Source organism: Sorex araneus, chromosome 5 (assembly GCF_027595985.1).
Source record: "Sorex araneus isolate mSorAra2 chromosome 5, mSorAra2.pri, whole genome shotgun sequence".
Lineage (NCBI taxonomy): Eukaryota > Metazoa > Chordata > Mammalia > Eulipotyphla > Soricidae > Sorex > Sorex araneus.
In genome coordinates, this window is record NC_073306.1 from 121,692,991 (window position 1) to 121,718,929 (window position 25,939).

The window sequence follows — 25,939 nt, forward strand, 5'->3', positions numbered from 1 at the left end:
GAGCCCCGGCGAGCTGCGGGGTGTGGAGCGCGGCTCGGCAGCTCCGGCCACAGGCGGGGGACCCCGGACGGCGGGTCGCGGTCGCGGGCTGCCGGTGGCCCGGGGACGCCGGCCGCGGGGGAATCAAACAGCCCCGCCGGCCCCGCCGGGCCTTGACGTCCCTCCCCCCCCGCCCCCCACCCCGCACCCCGCACCTCTTCCAACTTCCCGGCCGCCCCGGGAGGAGGCAGGCGCGCCCCCCCGCCCCCCCCAGTCGCCCGGACGAGAGGGCGCCGGGTCTCGGGGTGGGTGGGGGGGGACTTCCCCGCCCAAGGTCACTTAGCTGCTGGTTGACCCCAAGGCGGCCGGATCACCAGGGTCAAGTGCTGGGTCCTGGGGTCAGCGGTGCCCCCGGCGTGCGCTCGTGAGAGTCACTTGGGGACACCTTGGCAGGACTCCTGGTGCCCAGGGAGCACCCCCGGGCCGAGGACCTCCGCGTGCTGGCGGGTGGGACGGCGCAGGAGCTCGGCACCCGCCGCCTGCCCGGGGCGTGCAAGGCCCGTAGGTTTGGGCATCATTTTCCTGGGGGGGGCCCCGGGAGGGTCCCCAGCGATCCCGCCCGCTTTCTCCCGCCACCTCCCCCCCTCCCCCCCCCCCCCCCCCCCCGCCCTCCGCCCCTCCATCCACACGAGCGCACCCGTTTCCTCCTTGTGTTACTTCCAACACTCTCTTTGCGGCTCCCTCACCCCCACCCCCCACCCCCTGCAGCTACCTTTGATTTAGATGTTTTTGGTTTGGGGGTCCCTGCTGGGAGCTGCTCCTGGCTCAGTGCTTGGAGCTCCCCCCACTCCAGGACTCCCCACTGCGGTGTGCATGCAGAACTCACCGAGCTCTCTTTGATCCGAACCGCCCCCCCCCACCCCATTACTCCTTCCTGTCTGCTCTTTGGGGCCGTGTTCTTGGAATTTTCTGGGGTGTCGTATCCCTTCTAGATCCCCAGCATCCCCCTTGAGAGCTGTGTTGACTTGCTGTACCCTCGTGTTCTTCTGGTACTTTGGTCCCACAGACCCACAATGGTTTTGATGAATGGAGAGTTTGAATTCCTTTAATGTCACAGACTTTAGGCTGTAAACAGTTATTTTATTTTTTGGGGGTGGGGTGTGGGGTAGTGTGGACTTGATTGTGTTACTGGTTAGGGTTCTGGGGCCACACCCGGTGGTGTTACTCTCTCGACTGTACTCCAGCACCAGAGTGGCCTTCTGGGACCATATATCGTGCCAGGGATGGATGTGGTGATTTTCGTGCGTGTCATTCCAATACCACATTCATCACCATTAACGACTTGAATGTCTAGAAGAGATACAGCACACCAGAATATTCCAAGAACATGGCTCTAAAGAGCAGACAGGAAAGGGTGATGGACCCAACGCTGGTTCGCTGCTGGCAAGGCAAGGGCCATAACCCCCATGTTATCTCTCTCACAGGCAGGTGTTGGCTCTTTCTCAGCATAGAGAGTTTTGCTCCTTTAGCTTGGGGAGAGGGTGCACCTTCTATGCTGGCAAGGCTCTGTGTGCGGTCAACACTGGTTGACTGTACTGGCCAACTCTGCACCACCAGACACAGTTCCGTGGTGGAAACCTTTATGTATCCCCCAGCACATCACCAGAAAAGTGTTTAGTTCTCACCCACTGAGTGTCAGTACTTTGGGGACTTGGCAAATACAAATAGAATGGCTGTTGGGTAATAATTCCACTCTGTTCTCCGGGAGAAATGACAAAAATGTTTAAGAGAGATTAAAACCTTGACATCAGAGGAAATGACAGACTTTGCAAAGGCTCACTGCAGAATGTTCGAACTGCTATTGCCTAGCGTATTTGAGATTAATTTTTTTTTGCCATTTTTATTGAGGTTCCTGGGTTTACAATGCTGCTAATTACACTTTTCATGCATGTCATTTCAGTACCACATCCGTCGCTAGTGAGCCTGCTTTCCTCCACATAGGCCCTGTGGGCCCCTCCCAGCCCCCCGGCCGTGATGTGAACTTGATTCTATAGACACAATCCCCAGTGTCCATGAGTTTAGCCCACTTGCTGTTTCCTTACTATGTTTCTTTTTATCCCACATAGGAGTTGTTGTTTCTTTCCCCCATTGTGAAGCTGGTAACACCTACACACATGCATATTTGAGTTTTAAAGGAAGGCAGACCAGTAATTTTGGTTGGTCTTAAAATTATGTAAGGTTTATAAAAGTGCAGATGAAGGTTATTGTGAAGAGGTTTTTGGCAGTAAATTTTTTATAGCAGTTAAACATGGTGACATGCATGGACCAAATAAAACCATTTAATATCTTTGCAGTATAAAAATTGTTATAGAAAGCTTTTCTTGGTCCTCAATATCTTACTGGTTTTTATACATTTTTAGGCTAAGACTAATAGAGAAGCTGATGGGACAATTTATGTAAAATTCAGAATCTCAAGAAACTTGCCATTATTTCTCTGATCAGATATGGAGCCATTATTTCTCGGATCACAGATGGACAGAATATCCAGTTCTATCTAACCTTAGCACATGAAAGAGACTCAGTATTCTAAATTGAGGTTGAAGTGCCTAGTTGATCCCCAAAGTAAAGGTGGAAATTCCACACGTTTTCAAAACCAAAAGTGATTCATTGTGGTATCCTGAAACCTAGAAGTGGGAACTTTTATTGAGGTGCCCATTGGTGTAAGCATTTCTGTTTTCTGGTATGTCTACTACTGGTCTTTAGGTAGAAAACTTAATTTTTCCCCCTTTTTTAATGTAGGAGTACTGCTATTTGTGCAGCCACTGATTAAGCTGACTGAACTCCATGGAAAACTTAATTTATTTTGGTTTAAGGGGATTAAAATTTTAAAATGAAGGTGCATGGAATTTATTTAAAATTTTTGTTATTGGGGGCTACCCTTGGTTCTGTACTCAGGGGCTTGACCCTGGCAGTGCTGGTGATGCTCGGGGGACTTTGTAGTGCTGGGGATTGAAACCTCCCCCCACCCCCCCAAGCATGCTTGTCTTGTGTGTTCTCAGTTCGTTGAGCTCCCTGGGCCAAAGTACGTAGAATTTGGGTCTCAGTTTTTATAAAGTAGGTAACTTGCCCAAAGCTATATAACTCACTGCTAGCACATCTTAGAAGCAAGGCCACCTTTCTCTGAATGAAGTGCCCTGTCCATTCCAAACAGCCAGCGAGAGGTGTCTTGTGTACGTATACACATGTGGGTATGTGTGATGGGGGAATTGAATAGAGAAGTCCACTGTGCTTGAAAATTTTAATTAAAGGCATATGTACGTGTATTAGATGTACTTTTAAAATATGAACCAGAGCAACCAAAATAAGACATTGCGGTGGTGATGGAGCTCAGGAGGGGAGCACTTGCCTTGCGCGTGTGAGGGCTTGGGTTTGATGCCCAGCACTCTCCCTGCAAATCCTAATAAAAGGCAGACACTGCCTCGAGGAGTCCAGGGCTGCTGCTTTTCTGTTTTGTTTTTTTTAGGTCACGCCCAGTGGCATTCAGGGCATACTTCTGGCTGTGAGCTTAGGGGTGACTCCCGGCAGGCCTGGGGAGCCATACAGGATGTCTGGGATGAAACCCTGGGTGAGCGGCGTGCAAGGCGCCCTGACTGCTATTATAGCTGTGACCCCAGGAATTACCCTTGACAGGGCTCGGACCTTCTTTTGTGCCAGGAATTGAAACTGGGTCTGCTGTGTGCAAGGCAAGAGGCAAGGCCTTACCCACTTTCCTGTCTCTCTGGCCCAGGGCTGCTACTCTTTCTGGGGGGAAGGTTGGTTTTGGGCACCCAGAGGTGCTCAGAGGCTATGATGCCTCTTTTCTCAGGGGTCATACCTTTTGGTGCTGGGGTGGGAGTGGGGGACCTTGTAGTTCCAGGAATGGTGTGCACTTGTCTGTTGAACTCTCTCTTCAGCCCTACTACAGAGGTTCTTAACCTCTTTCTGCTTGCACTTTTTTGCCCGAGAAGTGCTAGCACTACCGGAAGTAGCTCTATTCATTATGTATTTGATTTTGAGTTAAATTTTTGTCGTTGTGCATTCAGAAACCTTTCACTCATGCCAGCTTCTTCGGGACCAACATACTCAGTGCTGACCCACATGCAGTGTAAGAACCTAGGGTCCAGTCAGTACAGCATAGCAGCTCAATCATAGCGTTGTCCATGACAACAACTAAATCTGTGCTGTCCAGTACGATAGGTACTGACCACGTGACTATTTTTTTGTTTGTTTGTTTTTTGGCTACTTTCAGTGGTGCTCAGGACTTACTCATGGCTGTGTGGTCAGGGATCACACCTGGTGGGGATCAGGAGCCCATATATGAGGTGACAGGAATAAAACTTGGGTTGGCATGTGCAAGGCAAGTATAGTACCCTCTGTTCTGTCTCTCGGGGCCCCTCACTTGAATATTGAGTACTTGATTGTGGACTATTGGGACTACTGTAATAAAAAACAGTGATTCTAATTTAATACATTTTAGTAATTACATGTAATATAGGACTGGAGCAATATCACAGCAGGTAGGGCATTTATTTGCCTTGCACGCAGCTGACCCGGGTTCGATTCCTCCGTCCCTCTCGGAGAGCCCAGCAAGCTACCGAGAGTATCTCGCCCGCACGACAGAGCCTGGCAAGCTACCCGTGGCATATTTGATATGCCAAAAACAATAACTATAAGTCTCACAATGGAGACGTTACTGGTGCCCACTCGAGCAAATTGATGAACAGTGGGATGACAGTGACAGTGATACCGTGATAGGTGCTGTTAAATGGATATAGCTGCCATCTTGGCTAGAGGGAGGCATGGAAAATTAAAACTGGTGTGCTGGTGGGGAAAAGGCAAAGTATTTATTTGCATTGTTCTCTGGAAAGGCTAGCAGAAAACACCTGTTTTTATTTTGGGGGAGAAATGTAGGCAGAGCCCGTCTTTGTTTTTTTGTAGCTCAGGTGTTGATAAGATCTCTAACAATTGGATTCCAGTGCATAGATAAAAGCACTTATTTTTGCTAGGCTTGCTTGGTATTTATCATGGGGCTAGTAGAACTTCAAAAGAAATAGGAAATGTGTTACTTTTGCCTTTATTAGTCATAACTTATTTGGGTGACCTTAAGTACACTTATGTGTCTTAATATTTAGCATTTCATTTCTTAGTTTATTTATTAGTGTTTTGGCATCCTCTGCCCTGTTTTTCTAAGAGAAACAACATGCCTGATAATGTGTACCTTGCACTTGTACATCTCAAGGTATGTTGGCTTATGTTGCTTTATTTGAATTTTCCAAGTAACTTTAGTGAGGGACTACAGATAATCTACAGATAATCTCCCTATTTTACAGATCAGGAATTTACGACAAAGAAATGCTGAGTTGAAGGTCATATCTGATGCCTGGAGTTAGAATAAAAAGGAAAGTTGGACTTGAAGGCAGGAGGTGGAATTTATCTATCTATTTATTTATTTATTTATTTTGGGGGGGCACACCTGGTAGTGCTTGAGGGAGCATTGAATCCAGGTTGGCTATATGCAAGGCAAGCACATACCGAGGTGGAATTTCTTGTCCCAGCTCTAATATTACTTGATGTGACTAGAACAAGTCATAGCCTTTGTTTCATAACTGAGTAGCTGGTAACTTTGATCTTAATGAACTTTCCAGACTTCATATATAGGAATAAATGAAGTAATATGTGCAAGTGATTTGCGAAGTCATCAGTTATACCAAGGTACGCTATATTTAGTAAGTCTCCAGCGACTTTTCTGTTACATGGTGCTGTCTTCATAACTCAGGTTATCAACCATCATTGTCCTGTGGTGTTGTCATGGATTTCTCTGTCTTCCAATATTTTTGGGGGGTGGGTGGGGCGGAGGGTGCTACACCTGGCAGTGCTGAGGACTTTCCCCTGGCTCTGCACTCCTGGCAGTACTTGGGGATCATATGGTTGCTGGGGGTTGAATCTGGGTCAGAGCACCTTACCTGCTGTACTCTCTGGCCCCTGTCTGTGAATCTCTTGGCAGTTAGTTTATCCTCTTTATATCTCCTTACCTGCATCCTAGCATAATACCTGACACGTAGTTTGTAGTTTGTTTAATGAAATAACTGTTGTTTGTTCCTTGTGTAATTAGACTTGCAGCTTCCCTGAAGAATAGAAATGATGTTTAGTATATTTCCTGTGCCTGGGTATAGAAGTCATCTAATAAATATTGGTTGAATCAATTGATGTAATTAATGTCAGATTGTGGTCTTTGTTCACCACTGTTCTGATCATTTGGTAATTTGTCAGTTAGACCATGCCTTCATGTTATTCTTTGGCAGTAGCTACAAATCATAAATAGTTCCTGACGGTCTGTGTCACCACATCGCTGTGGTGTCCACACATGCTTGCCTTGCAAATTTGTACCTCTGTCCACAGTACTTGCACATGACTGCTTGGTGGCCGGATTGCTTGTGTCACCAGGGAATTCAGACTGCAGACTTGCCAGGACTGTACTCTGTGTGTGTCCCACTAGGGATCATATTCATGACTTCGTGTTTGCAAGTGAAGGTACCTAGGTGCCCTACTCACTAAGCCATCTCCTGATCTTCCCCCATCAAATGATTTCAGAGGCGTGGGTTTTTGGGCCACCTCCAGTGTGTTTGGGTTTACATATGTGGAGCTGCAGAGTGAACTGGATTGGCTGCATGCAATGATGCTTTAGCTCCTGTGCCACCTCTCTTTGGTCCCCATCCCCACTTGGGGGCACCACGCATGGGAGTGCTTTTCCTGGCTATATGTTGGGGGTATGTCCCACCACGTGGGCAATGCTCAGTAGCCCATGTGGTCCTGGGCAGGGAACTTGGACCTCCAACATGCAGAGCATGAGCTCAGTCCTTGGAGCTATTTTTCCAACCTCCATCTAAATTTTGGTAATAATTTAGTAATAATTATTACCAAAATTATTTGTGTCATTCCTATGATAAAGTTAACTTTCCTGATTCTTTTTTTAAAATTTTTTATTTTTGGGGGTCACACCCTGCAGTGCTTAGGGCTTATTCCTGATTCTGTGCTCCTGGTAGGGCTCGGGGGACCATATGGGGTTCCAGGGATCGAACCCCAGTCAACTGTGTGACGTGCATGACAAGTTTTTAATCTGCTGTGTTGTCTCTCCTTGGAGTTAGTTGTATTTGGTACTTCAAGCAGGCCTCCTTTATTTATTTTCCTTTCTGGGTCACACCCGGAGATGCACAGGGGTTACTCCTGGCTTTGCACTCAGAAATTACTCCTGGTGGTGCTTGGGGACTATATAGAATGCTGGGAATCAAACCGGCTGCATGCAAGGCGAATGCCTTACCCAGTGTACTGTCGCTCCAGCCCTACTGTGTACATTTTTTCCCTCTTCCACTTGTGCTTTCTAAACTCATTTAAAAAAAGAAATTTAGCCCACACTGAGCCGTGCTTAGGACTTACACCTGGCTCTGCTCAGGGATCACTCCTTGCAGGGCCCAGAGGATCATATGTGCTGGTGTTGAACTCGGGTAGCCATGTGCAAGGCAATTGTATTATATCGCTAAGCCCCTTGTAATCTCACTTTTATCCACTGAGTTTGCTTGTCTCTGTCAGAAATAAAACTTTCAATTCCCAGATCAGCTGCTTCTGTTTTGAACTCTTACCCTGTAGGCTTTACCCTGTTGCTTTCCAGATTAGTCCTTCTTTAATCAAAAATGATCCTTTATCCTCTGAACTTTCACAACATCTCTTTAAAAATAGCATATTTGGACTGGGGATGTAGCTCATAGCAGAGCACTTATTTTGCATGTATGAGGTCCCGGGTTTAATTGGTAGCATTACAAAAATAAATAAGGCACTTTGCAGTTTAATATTCTAACTTCCATTACCTTATTTATGTTTGCTTTACCTCTCCAGAAAAACTATAAACTTGTTGAAAACAAGAGGCAAGGACTGCATTATACATAGTAAATGGTTAAACTACTTATTGAGGAGCTGAGGAGAGATGACACAATTTTGCATGTGCCTGACCCAGATTCAATCTCCAGCTCCATGTGGCCTCCCAGCCATCACCGGTTATAAATCTGGAGGTTCCTGAGCATCACCTGATTCTGGCCCTGAATACCCCAAATACTGCTGGGTGTGACCTGGTGGTCTCTGGCACTTTAGGATCTGAACAGCACTTGCATTTGAACCACCTGCCTGATTGGACAAGTGTAACCAGTAGTAGCCCCTAGGCCCTTCTCCCCCAACATAAAACCGCTGTTTGTTCAATAAGGCAAATATTGGTGGCTCCTGCCAGTGTCTGAATGCTCCCATGTATAGTTAGGTTGCTGACATAGACCTTGACATGAGTGTTATTAAAATTTATTGCATCAAATTGAACCATTTGTCCTAAGTACGTTAAAACTAGTAGCATTTCTCTGTAGTCCTCCTTATCTTTGGTAACATGCAGATGTTTCTCCATTTGTAATCATAAGGTTTTTCCCTTCTGTGGAGTTGGATGTGTTTTAAACTCTTAAGATTTGTTGGTTAATCACAACAGTGCTGACGTAGGTTATCCTGTTGTTCCTCCTTGACAGAATAGGTTTCTCAGACACAAGGGTAGAATAACTTGCAAGATTTTCTGGTGCAGGTTGAGGAACTGGGTTTGAATTCAAGAAGTCTAGCTCCTTGGTTGACTGGTTGACTCTTCACCACTCTCCTATTTCACGTAGAAGTGCTTCATACTTCTCATATCTGTGCTTACTGGCAACATAATGGAATAGAGTTACAGAATACATGTGCTCCTTTCATGGAGTTATCTTATTACTGATGGATGGACTGTTTAATTATCTCAGTATCTCATCTTTTGCATAATACTATGGTGAATGCCTTGTGCGTTTTTCTAATGAATTGTCTGTAACGATAAACTATAGTATTACTCTAGGTCATGGCATCTAATATTGCTATGCTGCCTGTTAATGTTTTGGGAAAATATTCATGATACCCTGAGAGTTAGGAAAATGGCATCAATTTGAGGCGCCTTGCAAGTGTGCTCATTTATCAACAGGGTAGAACCACAAATAGCTCTACGTCAAGTGGACTATCCAGGCCTGGCAGCTTTGCCTCAGTTTCTATCCTGAATAATGGATGCAGATATAACTATTCTTGCCCAGAAAAGTTAGGCTGTGTAGGAATTCTGCTTCCTGAAATTAAGATCCACACTAAGATCTTTGCCTTTTTCCGTTGTGAAGTGGAGCAATCGTGTCGAGATAAGATTCTTTCTTACATGTTTAAGAGTAGACGGCTTAGGGCCAGGGAGATGAACCAAAGGGCTTGGAGTGCTTACTGGAGTCCCAGGTTCTAGCCCTCTCATGGGCATGGTCCCCTGGGCTTGGCGCACTCCCTTCATCTCCAGCACTGCTGGGTGTGTGACCCCAAGACAAAACAAACAAACGAGAGTAGGTCTGGGGCAGGAATGTGGCTCAGAGTAGAGGCTATTCCCGCATGAGTCAGGCCCAGGTGCCAGCCTTAGCACTGCTGCAAAAGAAAAACAAAATGCTGGTCTCTGGGTCTAATGGAACTGACCCTGTCAAATCTGCCTTATGTGCCTCTGCTCTTGTTTTTCCTAGTGGGACAAAAGTGAAACCAAAGGAAGCTGCCTCAGTAGGGTTGTAGGCCTGTACCAGGGGTTTTATACCTCTTTGGAGCTGAGGTGGGTTATTGTGACGTCTGGAACAATATTTAGTTTATTCATAGTTTGCCCCTCCCTCTCCTCTCATAGTTCAGTGAGCAAAGTTAGCACTTGCTTTTATCTTTGATCTTAAGTATGGTATAAATGTACTCATAGCTGAGTTCCTTTTACTCTGCCTGTTTGTGTCAAATCAGTTGCTAGCAGTTAAAAAGCAGGAAATTTCTCAGAACTGTTCAACTTTTGTTTCTTGAAAAAAAAAATGGGCAATTTGGCAACATTGGGTCTGCCTGCCTTTAAGGTACAGTTCAACTAAGACTTGGCAGGGACTGTGCCACTTATTTATTTAGGTTTGGGGGCCACACCCGGAGGTGCTTAGGGCTTACTCCTGCCTTTGTGCTTAGGATCACTCCTGACAGGGCTGTGGGATGGGCATATGGGATGCTGGGGGTCTGTCCTGAGTTGACTGCATGAAGGCAAATGCCCTACTCACTGTACTGTCACTCCCGCTCCAGTGAACCTTTTTAGGACATTAAACACAAAATTATATTTTTAAAATAAAATTTTTAGTATTTCAATAAAAGAGCAATTACAGGTATAATAAACTCTGAGGGCTAAATAAACATAGGTCGTTCTTATTATTGCATTTTTTTTCATTTTTTCGTTTTTTGGTCACACTCGCTAGTGTTTAGGAGTGAGGTGTCTGGAGACTGTAAAGTGCTTGGGATCAAACTCAGACCTCCAAGAAGGCAGAGACATGCTCCAAGCCTCTTGTGCTGTCTCTTCAGCACCTTGGGACAACATTTTTTTTTTCTTTTTGGGTCACACCTGGCGATGCACAGGGGTTACTCCTGGCTCTGCACTCAGGAATTACTCCTGGCGGTGCTCAGGGGAACCATATGGGATGCTGGGAATTGAACCCGGGTCGGCCTCGTGTAAGGCAAACGCCCTACCCGCTGTGCTATCTCTCCAGCCCCCCCTTGTGACAACATTTTTTAACAGCTAAGGTACCATAAGTGTTAGGACCTTTGGTGATAACAGAATTATTTGAAATGTTGAGTGCTCCATGTGGTTCAGTGGAAAGCACATGCCTTTATGTGTAAGACCCTGGGCTTGATCCTTAAAAGGAAGATACCTTTACATAATTAATGAATAGGTCAATCTGAAGCTTGATAATGAACAGCCTGCACTAGGCATAGGCACTCAGAGCTGGAGCAGGGGGATGATGTGAGGTGAGAACAAAGATGGGGATGTTTGAGCTGTGCTTTGGAGGATGAGGACTTTATAACGTAGATCAAGGGAATGGCCGTTTAGTCAGTGGGAGGAACGTGGGCAATAACATAGGGGATAAAGAAAATGTATTGCTCTGAGCAATCAGTAGTACTTACTGGACATTGCGTATGTGGGTGTGAAGATGTGAAAGCAGCACTAGAAGATGAACCTGGGGTGGTGGTGGAACCAGCAGTTTCAATTAGAATCTTAGGGTCAAGATGGCTTCGTGGACTGGGGCACGTGGACAGCACGTGGAAGGCCTGGGTCTTCTTCTTGGCACTGCCCGGTCCCACAGCACCGTTGTGCCCCTCTCCCCAGCGGGGGGAATTGGCATACTAGCGAGATACTCTCTTCCCCACCCCCCCCCCCCGGCAACTATTTCTGGCTCTACGCGCAGGAGTATGTGCTGGTGATTGGACTAGTGTCAGCTCTTGCAAGGCCAGCAACTACCCTCCTGTACCTGGCCTGCAAGATTATTTGTCTTCAATTGTATAAAGGCATCTTAAATTTTTTTTATAGAAGACTAAATGTCTGAGAAGCCAGTAAAAAGAATAGCAGAGGTAGAATATTGAAACATTCTATAGGAGCCAGAGAGATGATGCAAAGGACGCGAAGCATGTGATTTACATGTGGGAACCTCATGCTTGATCTTTGGTACCTCAGGGTCTCCTGAGCACTGCTGGGAGTAGCTTCTGTCACCCTTTTCCCCTCCAGATTTCTTTTATAAAGTCAGTGGATTTAAGTCATTCTGGCATTAGCATAGGAAATCAGTAGTTGGACGGATTTGTAAATGAATTCCTGTACAAACGAGAACTTATGATGAAATTGGTATTTTGGTTCAGTGGGAGAGAATGTATATTTTTGATAAATGACTACATCTAGAAGAAAAAACTTGTACTTTTGTTTTTTATAGCATTAAATTCCAGATGAATAAGCAATTAGCTCACATGGAAATTTAAAAGTATAGATAGTTTGCTTTCAAGCTTTCTTTTGTTTGATTTTGGACCGCACCTGCAGTGCTCAGGGCTCACTCCTAGCTCTGTGCTCAGGGATCTCTTCTGGTTGTGTTTGACAGGGCCATATGGGATACTGGGGATTGAACCTGGGTTGGCCGCAGGCAAGGCAAGTGCCTTGCCTGCTATACTATTGCTCCGGTGTTCTCAAACTCTTGGACCTAGAACCATAATTAGTGTATTTCACATTATGATCCAAACATGTATGTTTATGGAAAAATGAAAGAGCTTCCCTTTTCTCCGTTTGATGTCTTTTATTTTGACACCACATCCAGCTCAGTGCTCAAGCCACATGCTGTACCTGGGATTGAACCCAGACCTCTGGCATGCAAAGCTTATCCACCAGCCCTTTGAATTATCTCCCTAGACCAGTACGATTTTTTTTTTTTTGTGTGTGTGTGTGTGTGGGGTTTGGTGGGGGGGTTGTTTGTTTTGGGGCCATGCCTGGCGATGCTCAGGGCTTACTCTTGGCTCTGCACTCAGGAATTACCCCTGACAGTGCTTGGGGGAGCCATATGGGATGCCGGGGATCAAACCCAGGTTGGCCACGGCTAAGGTAAACACCCACTCATGTACTGTCACTTCAGCAGAATAATCTAATATTTTTATTGTATTTTATCACTTATCATTTAAAGTATTATGTATTACATTTATATTTTATGGTGCACAGTTTGACAATGTTGATATTAAGGGTATCGTCAGGGAGAATGAACCTAAGCTGGGCACGGAATTAGAGTTATGAAATAGAGAAGAGAGGCGACTGGCCAGAGAGATAGATGGGCAGGCTGGGTCCCTGCCCTTGCACACAGTCAGCCTCGGTTTGATTCCTGGGGCCGCATAGGTTTCCCTGAGCTCTGCTAGGCCTGCGCCTGAACAGAGCCAGGAGTAAGACCTAAGCTCTGCTGGGTGTGGTCCTGAAACAAAATAAAAAATAAAAGGCTAGAACACCAAGTTGATCCTGCTCCCCAAGACCCTGGCTGTATATGTGTTGGGATATTCCAGGGGTTGATAATAGTCCAGCCTTGAGTGCAACTGGGAGAGCTTTCTGTTTGCTTGCCTAGACACAGTGGAGTGTTTTTTTTTTGTTTGTTTGTTTTTGTTTTTTTTGCTTTTTGGGTCCCACCCAGCGATGCACAGGGGTTACTCCTGGCTCATGCACTCAGCAGTTACTCCTGGTGGTGCTTGGGGGATCCTATGGGATACTGGGAATCGAACCTGGGTCGGCTGCATGCAAGGCAAACACCCTACCAGCTGTGCTATCACTCTAGCCCCGACATGGTAGAGTTCTCAGGGGAATTCTGAGTGATTCCTTTCTTCTTTTGTTCCCCCTCCTCCCCTTGAAAAAGGGGTTAGTCAACCAGATCAGTTAGGGAGTTTTGGACTAGAGCAGTGGAATTTCACATCTTACCTGTCAACCTGTTAAATAAACCAGCTATTCTCAAAGGAGATTGGAAGTGAGGGGAGGGAGCAGCCCTTGCCCGTTCCCAGTGTGAATGGCAGTGGTAGCAGCTTTTGGGAGAAGCAGTTTGGCAAAACTTGGTAAGATAAAATGTGTGTGGATACCTGTGATCCAGCAATTTCACTTTTAGGAACTGATTCCAAAGAAATCAGAAAGCCTCTGCTTAAAGGTATAAGGACACAAAAACATTCAGTCACTAGTACATATGCACCACATTATTCTTGGAGGCACTTAACACAATAGCCAGGCTATAAAATTGACCTAGTTGTCCAACAGCAGATTATGAAGGTGTGGTGTATGTACATAAAGGAATACTATGCAGCTGCAAGAAAAGATGAAATCATGCAGTTCACTGCAGCTTGAATGGAACTGGTGGGTAGCATGTTAAGTGAAGTAAATAGGAAGGACAAAAACAGGGTAATCTTGGGACTGGAGCGGTAGTATAGCAGAGTGGGCGATTGCCTTGCACGTGGCCAACCCAGGTTCAATCCCCGGCATCTTATAGAGTCCCCTGAGCAGAGCCAGGAGCATCATCCCCCACCCCCGCCAAAAAAAAGAAAAGCAAAAAACCCTCCCAAACAAAAACAGGATGATCTCACTTATCTGTGGTGCATGGAATAATAGGATGAGGGAATGCAGTCTGATAAAGGCGGGTACCTAGATCACCCTTGACCCAAGACTATAGGAAGGAGAAGGACAGGGAAGGAAGGAAACCTTGGGCTGGGGGAGTAAGAAGAGTCAGATGGAAGTGATGGGCAGTGGGGAGGGGCCTAAGGCACATCGGTTGGCTAGAAGTGTGGTTTGTCTATCTAAATCATGCAGCCAACAACACTGAAAGCACAAGATCTGAGCTAGAGCAATCAAACTCAAGACTGTGCCTGTCCTGCTGGCAAGCTGGGAGGTGGAGGGGACCCGTGACACTGGTGGTGGGATTGGTGCTGAAACATTGTGTGATTGGGACTCAACTGTGAATAAGCATAAATCGTAGTGCCTTAATAAATTTATTTTTTATTTTTATTTATTTATTTATTTATTTTGCTTTTTGGGTCACACCCAGCGATGCTCAGGGGTTACTCCTGGCTTTGCACTCAGGAATTGCTCCTGGCAGTGCTTGGGGGACCATATGGGATGCCGGGGATCGAACCCAGGTCGGCCGCGTGCAAAGCAAACGCCCTACCCGCTGTGCTATCGCTCCGGCCCTATTTTTTATTTTTTATATTTTTTTAAATTTATTTTATTGAGTCACCAAGTGGAAAGTTACAAAGTTCTCAGGCTTATATCTCAGTTATACAATGCTCAAACACCCATCCCTTCACCAGTGCCCATATTCCACCACCAATAAAAACAAACAAAAAAACAGTATACATCCCACACCTCACCCCCCAACCCCCACCCCGTGTGTGAGTGATAATTTCACTTCCTTTTCTCTTTACCTTGATTACATTCTAGATTTCAACACACAACTCACTATTGTTGTTAGAGTTTCAAAACAGACACACTATTTTTGTTGGAATTTACCCCCCAAGAATACAGCTCTATTAACAAGGAAATATTTGATAATAAGTTTTCACTGATGAGAATGAAGAGATAAAATGTCTGCGGCCGCGCGGTTTACAATTTCTGCATTATAGTAAATAAGTCCGCAGAGATTTAAGTTGGAAAATGAATCATTTCCCTTCCTGGAACAGCATGTAGCAAAAGCTTAGTTCACAGTCTCCATACATGGGTGCAAGCACTTGCTGGAAACCCAAATCCTAAAGCTGTCTCTGGTTCCCGCTCGTTCCACATCCACCGGCTGTGCAGAGGCATGGGCACCCGGGCCGAAACTCGGCCGGAGCCGAGCACCGGCCCCGGCTGGGGCTGCCCCGGTATCCCACGGCTGTTTCAAGTTCAAAGCACCCCTTAATAAATTTTTTTAAAAAGGATACACCCATAGGCATCTTTATTGTAGGCATAATTTAGTGAACAATAGGATAATAAAAATAAGGAGCCAGTTATTTCATGTCTACATTGCAGAGTACTATATAGCCATCAAAACGCTTCTGTTACCCCATAGTGGCAGGCAGAGGTGCGGGAGGTGGGAGGGAAACTGGGACCATTGGTGGTGGGAAATGTATACTGGTGAAGGGGCGGGTGTTGAAACATTCTCTGACTGAAATCCAGTCATGAACTACTTTGTAAATGTGTTTATCACTGCGATTCAATTTAAAAAAAGAATCAAAAGTTTCTATACCAATCGGGAGGATATTCGTGAGTTTTGTGGAATGGGAGAAACGAGGTAGAGAAAGCTATAGTCTCTAGTGACGCATATATCTGAATCATTTTTCTATGATTGAGTTATGGTAGAACAAAATCTTAGAGGTATCATTAAGTTATGAACATCAATTACTATTTTTTATGTATTCCCAGAAAAGTTGGAAGGTCAGATAATACCGGGAATTGAACTCAGAACATGCTCTCTTGAACTATTGACCCAGCCTAGAAATGAATTATTTTGATAGGGATAAAGCCAAATGAAAAATGAGGGGAGAGAATAGATGGAGAAGCAAAACAAAAGAGAGCAAGTTCACGCAAACACAGTCATTTTTGTATACATAAAAGAGACTGTGTATATGTAGTGTACGTATATGTTGTATGGCATCTATACTCTATATATTACATCTTAAAAGGTGAAAAAAGTGGTGTGGAATGGGTTGTCCTCGATGGGGATAAATGCCATCAGAACTTTCCCTTTCTCCCCTTCCACTTTTGAGAATGCTTATTTTGGGGGAATGATTAGTTGAGGATATCCTGTGGGAAATTCCTTATAAATTCCGGCAAACTGAGACCATCGTTAAAGTCATTTCATCCTTCCTTCAGTGGGCAGGACCTTGTTTAGATGTTGTTCATTCTTCCTGCCTTCGAATTTCCAAGGCCTCTTGGTTCAGAGGGCATCAAACCTTATAAGGTAAATGAAAGTTGTCTGGGCCCAGATTTGATCTATTTCGAAAAACCCCACGAAGATTGAGTAGGATTGGGAGACGGGGAATACATGAGTGGGAGGAATCTGCAGTGTTCCTCCGTATGAGAAGGAGAAAAGTAGTTTGAGGGACCAGTGTGTGATGACTTCAGCTTACCTCTGAGTTTTATCTTTTATTCTGTTGTGCATGATCGCAGATATCGTATTTTCTTGAAAAATACTGTTAACTTGTTATAGTGACATGAGGTTTTATAGATGAAATTAAACAGTGCTTTCTTCACAATTTAAAGAAAAATCAGATTAAGGGATAGAATGTTTGAAAGAAGAAGTGTACCCAGGTGATTTGCTTAAGCTGCTGACTCAGGGCGGAGAGTCACTCAGTGAACTGAGCACAGGCTTTATGTGCAGGAGGCCTGTGTTCTATTCCTGGCACCTTCGTGGTCCCCTGAGCACTACTGGGAGTGACCCTTGAGCACAGAACGGCAGTAGCCCTTGTGTGCTGCCAGGTGTGGTTCCAAAAAAATACAGAACTGCTGACGGGGCAAACATTGTGGAACAGATGGTAAATGGAATGAACAGAAATGAATGACAGGGGGCTGGAGCAATAATACAGCGGGTAGGGCATTTGCCTTGCACGCGGCCAACCGAGGTTCGATTCCTAGCATCCCATATGGTCTCCTGAGCACCGCCAGGAGTAATTCCTGAGTGCAGAGCCAGGAGTAACCCCTCTGCATCTCCAGGTGTGACCCAAAAAGAAAAAAAAAAAAAGACAATTCTTGATTCTCCTTATGGGTCTGACATTTATGATGGTAATAATTTATATTGTATTCATAGCAGTAAACTTTTCTTGAATTTTCTCCTTTGTGTGGCAGAGTTTGGTATTATTTGCTTCTTTTTTGTGGCCATATCTAATGGTGCTCCTCATTTGGGGTCATTCCTGGTGATGCTGCAGGAATGGTGTGGTGCTAGGACCTGCCATGGGAAATTAGAGCAGGGGAAAGCAGTGCATGCCATGGCGGAGAGCAAGACTCCTGGAGGCTAACAGACATGCATTCAAAACCCACCTCTACCATGTTGAAACCTCAAGAGAAAGCGCACCTCTGTACTCAATCTTTTCATCTGTGAAACATGGATAGCATACTTAATTTCCATAAAGATGCTTTGAGGATTGCATGAATAGCAGGGAGCAAATGCTCAGTTAAGTGACAGCTCTTAATAATTTCAAGTATTCCATTACAGCTTGTGTGCCATTGCCGGGGATGAAATATTCTCAAGTGATTTGATATCTAATGAGGACATCGATGGGAAATTGTTGGAAACTGTTGACTGAAAAGTCTGATTCTTTGGTTACATTTTCCTTTGTCTCTCCTTAATGTCCTTCGTTCGTCTTGCTTTGGAAGGTGGGATGAGGAAACCAGCTTTGCTGTTCCATCCTCCTGAGAATACCAGATTTGATCATTGTAGTCCCCTGTGCGACAGCCATCTGCTTCTTCTCTAGGCCTTCTGAGGGCTCTTCTGGGGAGGTGCTGAGAGAACTGTCTCCTTGCCCGATCTCGCTATGTATGTTTTCAGTTTATCTTGCCATGTAGGATTAATCTGGTTTTCACTTACTTTATTATGAGAGTATAGTTTGACACCAGATTCTCACTTGTCTCTTTCAGGTGCCGTTTGTAGAGTTCTTTAGTGACACGATGTACTCGGAGTGGAGGTCGCTGCACTTGGTGATCCAGAATGATCAGGGCCACACCAGTGTGCTGCACAGCTATCCGGAGAGTGTCGGGCGAGAGGTGGCGAACGCAGTGGTCCATCCTCTCGGGCAGGCCTTAGGTACCCCTTCAGTGGCTGGCAGTGAGAGTCTATTAAAAACGGACAAAGAAGTAAGTGTCCCTTCATTTTATTCTGCTATGAAAAAAAAGAGTCTCTGAAGAATTTGATGTTGCCTTAATATTTTTTTTTTTATTTTGTTTTTGGGCCACACCTCGTAGTGCTCAGAGCTTCAGTGGTCACTCCTGGCAGTGCTCTAGGGGCTGTATGGGGTGCTGGGGATTGAAACTGGGTTAGCTGCAAGCAAGACCCCTGCTGGCTCCTGCTGTTGCTTTTTAAAATGAACTTCTGCCCAACTTAGTGTGACTTCTTAATTTGGATCTTACTTGTATTTAGGGTGGGACTGTGAGGGTTGTAAGGAATACATTGTCCCGTTGTGTTCCTGGGAGTTCACATACCCGGATTCACTTTCCTCCTTGAGCTGTTTGCCTGAGCCAGACTTTAATGTCAGGCTCTTTCCCCTAAATTCTAGTTAATGGTCTTCAGCTTTCTGTTTGGTGGAGTATTTGCTCTTTTGGGGGTAGGGGGCATACTCAGAAGTACTCAGGGGTCACTCCTGGCTCTGCACTCAGGCATTACTCCTGGTGTGCTCAGGAGTAATTCTCAGCTCATATAGGAAGCCAAGAGTCAAACCTGGGTCAGCTGCGTGCAAGGCAAGTGCCCTACCTTTTGTTCTAACTCTGGCCTGAGAAGGAGTATTTAGAAAGTCATGGTTCCTGCTTCTAAATAGCCTCTGTGTTTTGAGCTTGACCTCACCTTAGTATTTTGTCCCCGAGTTTTGCCTGAAATTCATTTAAACTTTCTAGTTTAAGGGCCAGAGAGCTAGTACAGCTGATAAGGCACTTTTGCCTTGCAGGTAGCTGACCAGGATTCAGTCTTCAACACCCCATAAAATCCTTTGAACACAGAACCAGGAGTTAGCCCTGAGTACTGCCAGATGTGGCCCAACTCCTTCTACCCCCAAATAAAACCCCCAAACTTTGCAGTATACAGTATTTGTAATGTAGTTTATTCAATTAATGCAAATTGGACTGTTTCCCCTTTCTGTTCTTTATTCATCATGTGGGCAGGCAGTGGTTCAGTATTCTTTTAGACACGTACTCTCAGCTACTAGAATGTGACTCAGGCTTTTTAGGAGGCTGGAACAGTTAAATGTTCATTTTTGTTTTGTGGTGTGGGCTTACTTCTGGCTCTGTTCTCAGGGATCACTCCTGGTGGGACTTAGGGGGACAGTATATGGCATTGGGGAATCTAATCTGGGTCACCCATGTGCAAGGCAAGTATCTTACTTGCTGTACTGTGTCTCTGGGTCCTTAAATGCCTTAAGATCTAAACCAATTTCAGATTCTTATTGCCGGTTCTTTTCCATTTTGAATATTTTCTTCAGTGGAGAAGCTAATCACAAAATTAGAGTTAAGCAGTTTCATTTTCCTTCTGTTATTTATTGGCATTGCATAATCTGGAAGTAGAATATGATTGAATTTATCTATATGCTTTCATCAATGACACTCAGATGGAAATTAAGTAGAGAAAAGATAATTAAAAATATCTATTTCCGTGCTTTCAGTGTCTATAGAAAACAAAGGTAACCTGTGCTTTTTATTTCACAGAGGAAGCAGTATCATATCTGAAGACATAAGGCAACCTGGGCTTGCTATTTAGAAATGAGTAACTTTGGGGCTAGAGCAGTAGTACAGTGGGTAGGGTGCTTGCCTTGCATGAAGCCAAGTTGGGTTTGATATCTGGCATCCCATATGGTCCCCCAAGCACCACCAGGGCATGGTGCTGAGCAGAGACAGACTAAGAAAATCATAATCTAAGAACCAGATTTTTCAATTAGCAGTTTTCAAGAAATTTTCTATCAATGTCCTCATTAGAAATTAATTAAAAATTTATTTATTTATTTATTTATTTGCTTTTTGTGTCATACCCGGCAATGCACAGGGGTTACTCCTGGCTCTGCACTCAGGAATTACTCCTGGCGGTGCTCAGGGGACCATATGGGATGCTGGGAATCAAACCCAGGTCGGCTGCATGCAAGGCAAATGCCCTACCCACTGTGCTATTGCTCCAGCCCCTAGAAATTAATTTTAAAAAACACCAAAAAATAAAGCCCAAAACAAGCAACTTAAAATTTTTTTCTTTTTAAAATCTTTTTTTTTTATGAAATCTCCAAGTTTTTGCATATCTGTACATAAATACATACTCCAGAATAAATCTGATAGGTATTTGAGATAAATTCTGTCAATTAAGAATTTTCTTGTTTGATTTTTGGGCCACGTTCAACTGTGGTCAGAGCTTACTCTAGCTCTGTGCTCAGTGATGACACTTGGTGGGCACAGGGGTGTATATATAGCTTCAGGGATTGAATCCAGGTCTTCTGCGTGCAAGGCGAGCACTTTATCTCTCGTACTATCTTTCTGGTCCCAATAATTTTTTGGTATAAAACAGGTTAACATTTTTAAGTGGTCTGTGTGATATAGATAGGGGTATGTGATAATTATGTACGTGCATTTTCTTTTTATTTAGGTAAAATGGACCATGGAAGTAATTTGCTATGGATTGACCCTTCCATTGGATGGAGAGACTGTAAAATATTGTGTTGATGTATATACAGACTGGATTATGGCTTTAGTGTTGCCGAAAGATTCTATTCCCTTGCCAGTTATCAAAGAGCCCAATCTGTATGTTCAAAGTATACTAAAACACTTGCAAAATCTTTTTGTACCAAGGTAAGGTATATCTGTCTGGCCTGTTACCCCAGTCATAACAATTTTCATAAGTGTTATTTTTTGTATTTGTAAGTGCTGATTTCATTGTCAGTCCTTTAAAATTTCTTTTAATTGAGGAATCATGATTTACAAGAAATTAACATTAATGTTTTAGACATCCAGTGTTAATTGTACCTCCTGCCACCATGTGTGCCAGTATCTTTCCTCCAGTGTGTCTGGCTCTCTTCATCTGTTCAGATACCCCCACCGAAACCTGCCTAATTTTTCAAACCTACCTGCTTACAGATTAGGTTCTGTTAGTAGTATCACAGGGTTTGTTTTCATTAGCCGTTGTTTGTTTCCTTGATTTGAGTCTTTGTGTTTCATGTAGGAATGAGGTCATCCATATGAGTGGGATCATCTGGTATTTGTACTTCCAACACACTTTGCTTAGCATTATACCCTCCAGTTCATCCAAGTGGTATCGAGTAGAATTCCATTGTGTATATTTACCATATTTTCTTTATTCATTCATCTTTTGTTGTGCTCTTATTTTTTTCCCCAGATGTTGATTATTGTAAATAGCACTGCAGTGTGTATTGTTGTGCATAATCTTTCTGTTTTGTTATGTTTTTGGGTCATGCCTGATGGTGCCCAGAACTTACTTCTGTCTTTGCAGTCAGGAATCATTCTTGTAGTGGTTGGGGGGACCATCTGGGATGGTATTGAAGATCTAATCTGGGTCAGCCACGTGCAGGGCTGTGCTATCTCTCCAGCTCTTTAAATGTCTTAAGATCTTTTTTTTTATTATTGTTTTTTTTGAACCACCATGAGATAGTACAAGCTTTCATGTTTGTTGCCTTAAGATCTTGACCAGTTTCAGATTCTTCTCTTCTTTTCCATTTTGAATACTGTCTTTGGCAAGCACCTTACCTAACAGATCGTTTTGAATTAATGTTTTTATGTTCTTCAGATAGATAAGGAGTGGAATTGATGACTCCTATGGAAGTTCTGTTTTTGTTTTTGTTTTATTCTGGGGCCACGCCCATCGGTGCTCAGGGGACCTGATGTGGTGATGGGCACTATACTGTCACTCTGGCCCCCTTATCTGGCAGTTCCATTGGAGCTTTTTGGAGAAGTCTCCATACTATCTTTCATGAAGTCTGAAACAGGTAACTGTCCCACCAAATGTGGAAAGGACAAAAGTTCCTTTTCACTGCATCTTTGTTAGCAGTAGTTGTTTTGGACTTGGTTTCCTTTTTATTGATCTCTATTAGTTGGAGTTTTTTTGGGCTTAATTATATTTTTGTGTGAGGGTGTTGTTTTGGCCACACCTGGCAGTGCTCAGGCTTAGGGATCACTCCTGGTGGTGCCTGAATTCTAGCTAGTATTAGTCACATTCAAGACAGGTGCCTTAGCCCTTATATTATCTCTCTCTGTCCTGTTTTGGATTTTTGTTTTTTGGGTCACACCTGACTGTGCTCAGGACTTATTCTTGGCTACGCTCAGGGATTATTCCTTGTGGGCTTGGAGGACCATAGGTGGTGCTGAGAATGGAATCTGGGTTGACTGTGTGCAAGGCAGGTGTCTTACCCACCCTGCTGTCTCTGGCCTCTGGACTTTTAAAAATATAAGGCATTTTCAGTGTTGTGATGCCTTTTCACTTTGATTCGCATTTCCCTTTCTATTAACTGGTGATGATGAGCATTTTTCATATTCCTGTTGACCATCTCTCACCTTTGAGGAAGTATTTATTTCATTCCTCTCATTTTTGATAGAGTTGTGTGGTTGTTACTGAGTTTGTGAGTGCCTTATGTATTCTGGCTATCAGCCCTTTGTCAGAGGTCAGAATAATCACCCTTCTGTACAAATTCAGTGCAGTCCCCATCAAAATTCCTATGGTATGGTATTCTTCAAGTGCATAGACCAAACACTACTAAATTTGTGTGGAATCATAAAACTCACCGAATAGCCAGCGTAATTCTGAGAAGAAGATGTGGGGCATTGCATTTCCTGGTTGGTTTTTTTTGTGTGTGTGTGTGTGTGGTGGGGGGGGGCGCACACCCAGCTATGTTCTCTGCTTTGCATTCCCTGACTTTAAAACTAGACTCCAAAGTTGTAGGGTATACTAATGAAAACAGTATGGTCCTAGATTAAAGCAGACTTTCAGACAACTGGACCAGACCTGTGAGCCTGGAAGTCAACCCTCAGATATCCAGAGGAAAGTTCACCCTCTGAACAGACATGCTAGATGCATTATGTGGAACGAGAGAAAGCCACTTTAACAAGGGGTGCTGTGAAAACTGGTTAGTCGCCATCAGAAGATTGAAACTGGACCACTGTCTCATAGCCCCTACAACAGCTGATTAAAAAATAAAGACCTTTGCTATTAGGCCAGACCATAAAATATATCAGGGAAAACTGGCAGAACTTGCTGTGATATTGACCTCAGAAGAGTCTTCCGTTATTAAATCTATTGACAAAACAAAAGCAAGAATAAACAAAGAGGACTGCATCACACTAAAAAGATTCTCTGTGCTGCAAAATAAACAGTAGCGAACTAAAAATGCATTCCGTTGACTGACAGAAAATGTTCAAACTTTGTTGGTCCTTTGAATTTGTGTGTTTGTGGGTGGTGTGTGCGGAATAAGCCAGGAGTTGAATGCAGGGCCCACACGTGCCAGTCAGTGCTTTCCTGTTGAGCTACAGAGGGCTGCTCTCCCGTGCACCTTGGACAGACACCTCATGGCTTGTTCAATAATGAGCATTTTCATGGGCATATGTGAGCAGTAGAGCACTTGTGTGGCGCTAGGCACCAACCCTGGCACGAAAAAAAACCAAAAGTATTAAGATATGAATGTTCAGTTTGTTGGACTTAAGTTTCTAGGAATTTTTAACAGATAGACTGATTGTAAATGCTTTTGGCCTTCTAAGGACTGATCACAGTTCAGTCACATCTTTCTCTTCTAATCCAAAAAATGTAGTTTTATGCATCATAAATCTTGCCTATACTTTAAAGACATCTAAGTCTATCACAAATAGTTACCTTTCTGTGAGAGAATAAAAGCATTTAAATAAGCAAACTTGTTATTATTACAGACAGCTTTATCGTGTGTCAAAATTCCCCTCTCCCCCCAGCTTATGGCAGTGCACTTAGGAACTACTCCTGGGGCAGTTGGTACTATCTGGGATATTGGGGATCCAACCAGGGTCAGCCACATGCCAGGCAAACACCCATTATCCTACCACTGCAGCCCCATCAAAATATTATTAACAGTTTGTTAAATATTATAATGTAGAATGTGTGCCTTCTTTACATGTGTTAGTTTGGCTCTTGGTTTTGTGATGGGGTTGTTTTCTTGTTGTGTTAGAAGCTGACTATTCTCATTCTAAATTTTGGAGTTATCGCTCTTTGGGAGTTTCAGGTTTTTTTTTTTTTTTCTTTTAATTTACGTAGTTCACAAAATAGTCAAGTTCATTAATTAAATAAAAAAATGTGATGGGGCCAGAGAGATTGTACATCAGGTAAAGTGCTTGTCTTGACACCCAAGTTCAATCTTGATCCTTGACACCCCCATATAGTCCCCCAACCCCGCCAGGAGTAAGCCCTGAGCACGGCCAGGTGTGAACCCCAAACAAACAACGCACAGCAAAAATGATACTCATTGGAAAAAATGAAGTCATGAACTTTGCATATAAGTGGATTAGCATGGAAAGTATTATGCTAAGTGAAATGAGTCAGAAAGAGAGAGATAGACATAGAAAGATTGCACTCACCTGCGGAATATAAAATAACAGAGTAGGAGACTAATATCCAAGAATAGTAGAAATAAGTACCAGTATGTTGGCTCCATGGCTTGGAAGCTGGCCTCACATGCTGGGGAAAAAGGCAGCTCAGATAGAGAAGGGAACACCAAGTAAAATGTGGTTGGAGAACCCGCGAGGAAAGGGAGATGCGTGCTGAAAGTAGACAAGAGACTGAACATAATGGCCACTCAATACCCCTATTGCAAACCACAACACCCAACTGGAGAGAGAGAACAAAAGGCTATGCCCTGCCACAGAGGCACGGTGGGGTGGTGGGGAGATGGGATTGGGGGGTGGGAGGGATACTGGGTTTATTGGTGGTGGAGAATGGGCACTGGTGGAGGGATGTGTTTGCGAACATTGTATGAGGGAAAAACAAGCTCGAAAATGTGTGAATCTATATCTGTACCCTCACGGTGATTCACTAATTAAAGAATAAAATTAAAAAAAAATGATACTCATTGGGAACTACCACATAGCTAGAGATTAAGTCTAAGTGGGTGTAATCTTTCACCTTTGCCTATCAGTCCAGTAGGCAGAGAGTCAACCATTTTTTCAAAACTGAATGCTTTCACTGCTTAAATATATTGTACTCCCCAAAAAATTGATCTTTCTCTAAAGCAGTATTTGGCAAACTTTTTTCGCTTAAAGAGCCAGATAGTAAATATTTTAGGCTTTGTGGACCATATGGTGTCTGTTGCAGCAGTTCAACTCTGCTGTTGGCGAAAAAGCCATAGACAGTTTACAAATGGAAGAATGTGATTGTGTTCTAATGAAAGATTAAAATTTAATGAAATTTAATTTTTTATAGGTTGGTTTTTTTTTCTTTTTTCTATTCCTTTTGTCTGGTGACCTGGAGGTTGCACATGCTTGTTTGTGGTGCTCTCATGACTTGGCTGTTTTCCCCTCCCCTTCCCTACCCTCTGTCCCTTGACCTACCCTCTATCCCTGTGACTTTATTTTAGGAATCCACTTTGAACCTTTTCAAATATGTTACTATACCAGGTCCTTTATCAAAGAGTTTCTAATTTTTCTAGTCATGGTCCAGAATCTGATCATCTTAACCTTATGGCTGGGATAGAAATTCAAGAGTATTCACTTCATTTTCTGGGTTTCTTGAGGAACTTTTTGTTTTGTTTTGTTTTCTTGGCCATTCCCACTGGTGCTTAGGGCTTATTTCTGGCCCTACATTTAGAGTTCTTTCCTGGTAGACTTGGACCATATGGGGAG

The 25,939-nt window shown here is 44.0% G+C and overlaps 1 protein-coding gene across 7 annotated transcripts in view; it reads left to right on the plus strand.

Annotated features, from left to right (window-relative positions):
* The window catches only part of RALGAPB (Ral GTPase activating protein non-catalytic subunit beta), a 101,857-nt gene that overhangs the window by 351 nt on the left and 75,567 nt on the right, over positions 1 to 25,939 (plus strand). For 6 of the 7 annotated variants that reach the window (XM_055137952.1, XM_055137954.1, XM_055137955.1 and 3 more), the window contains exons 2-3: positions 18,029 to 18,244; positions 20,721 to 20,923. In XM_055137952.1, coding sequence (XP_054993927.1) covers positions 18,059 to 18,244; positions 20,721 to 20,923 — 389 coding nt within the window. In that variant the 5' untranslated portion in view covers positions 18,029 to 18,058. Of the gene's footprint in view, positions 1 to 17,800; positions 17,928 to 18,028; positions 18,245 to 20,720; positions 20,924 to 25,939 lie in introns of those variants that run through there. The other variant, XM_055137953.1, reaches the window with a different exon arrangement.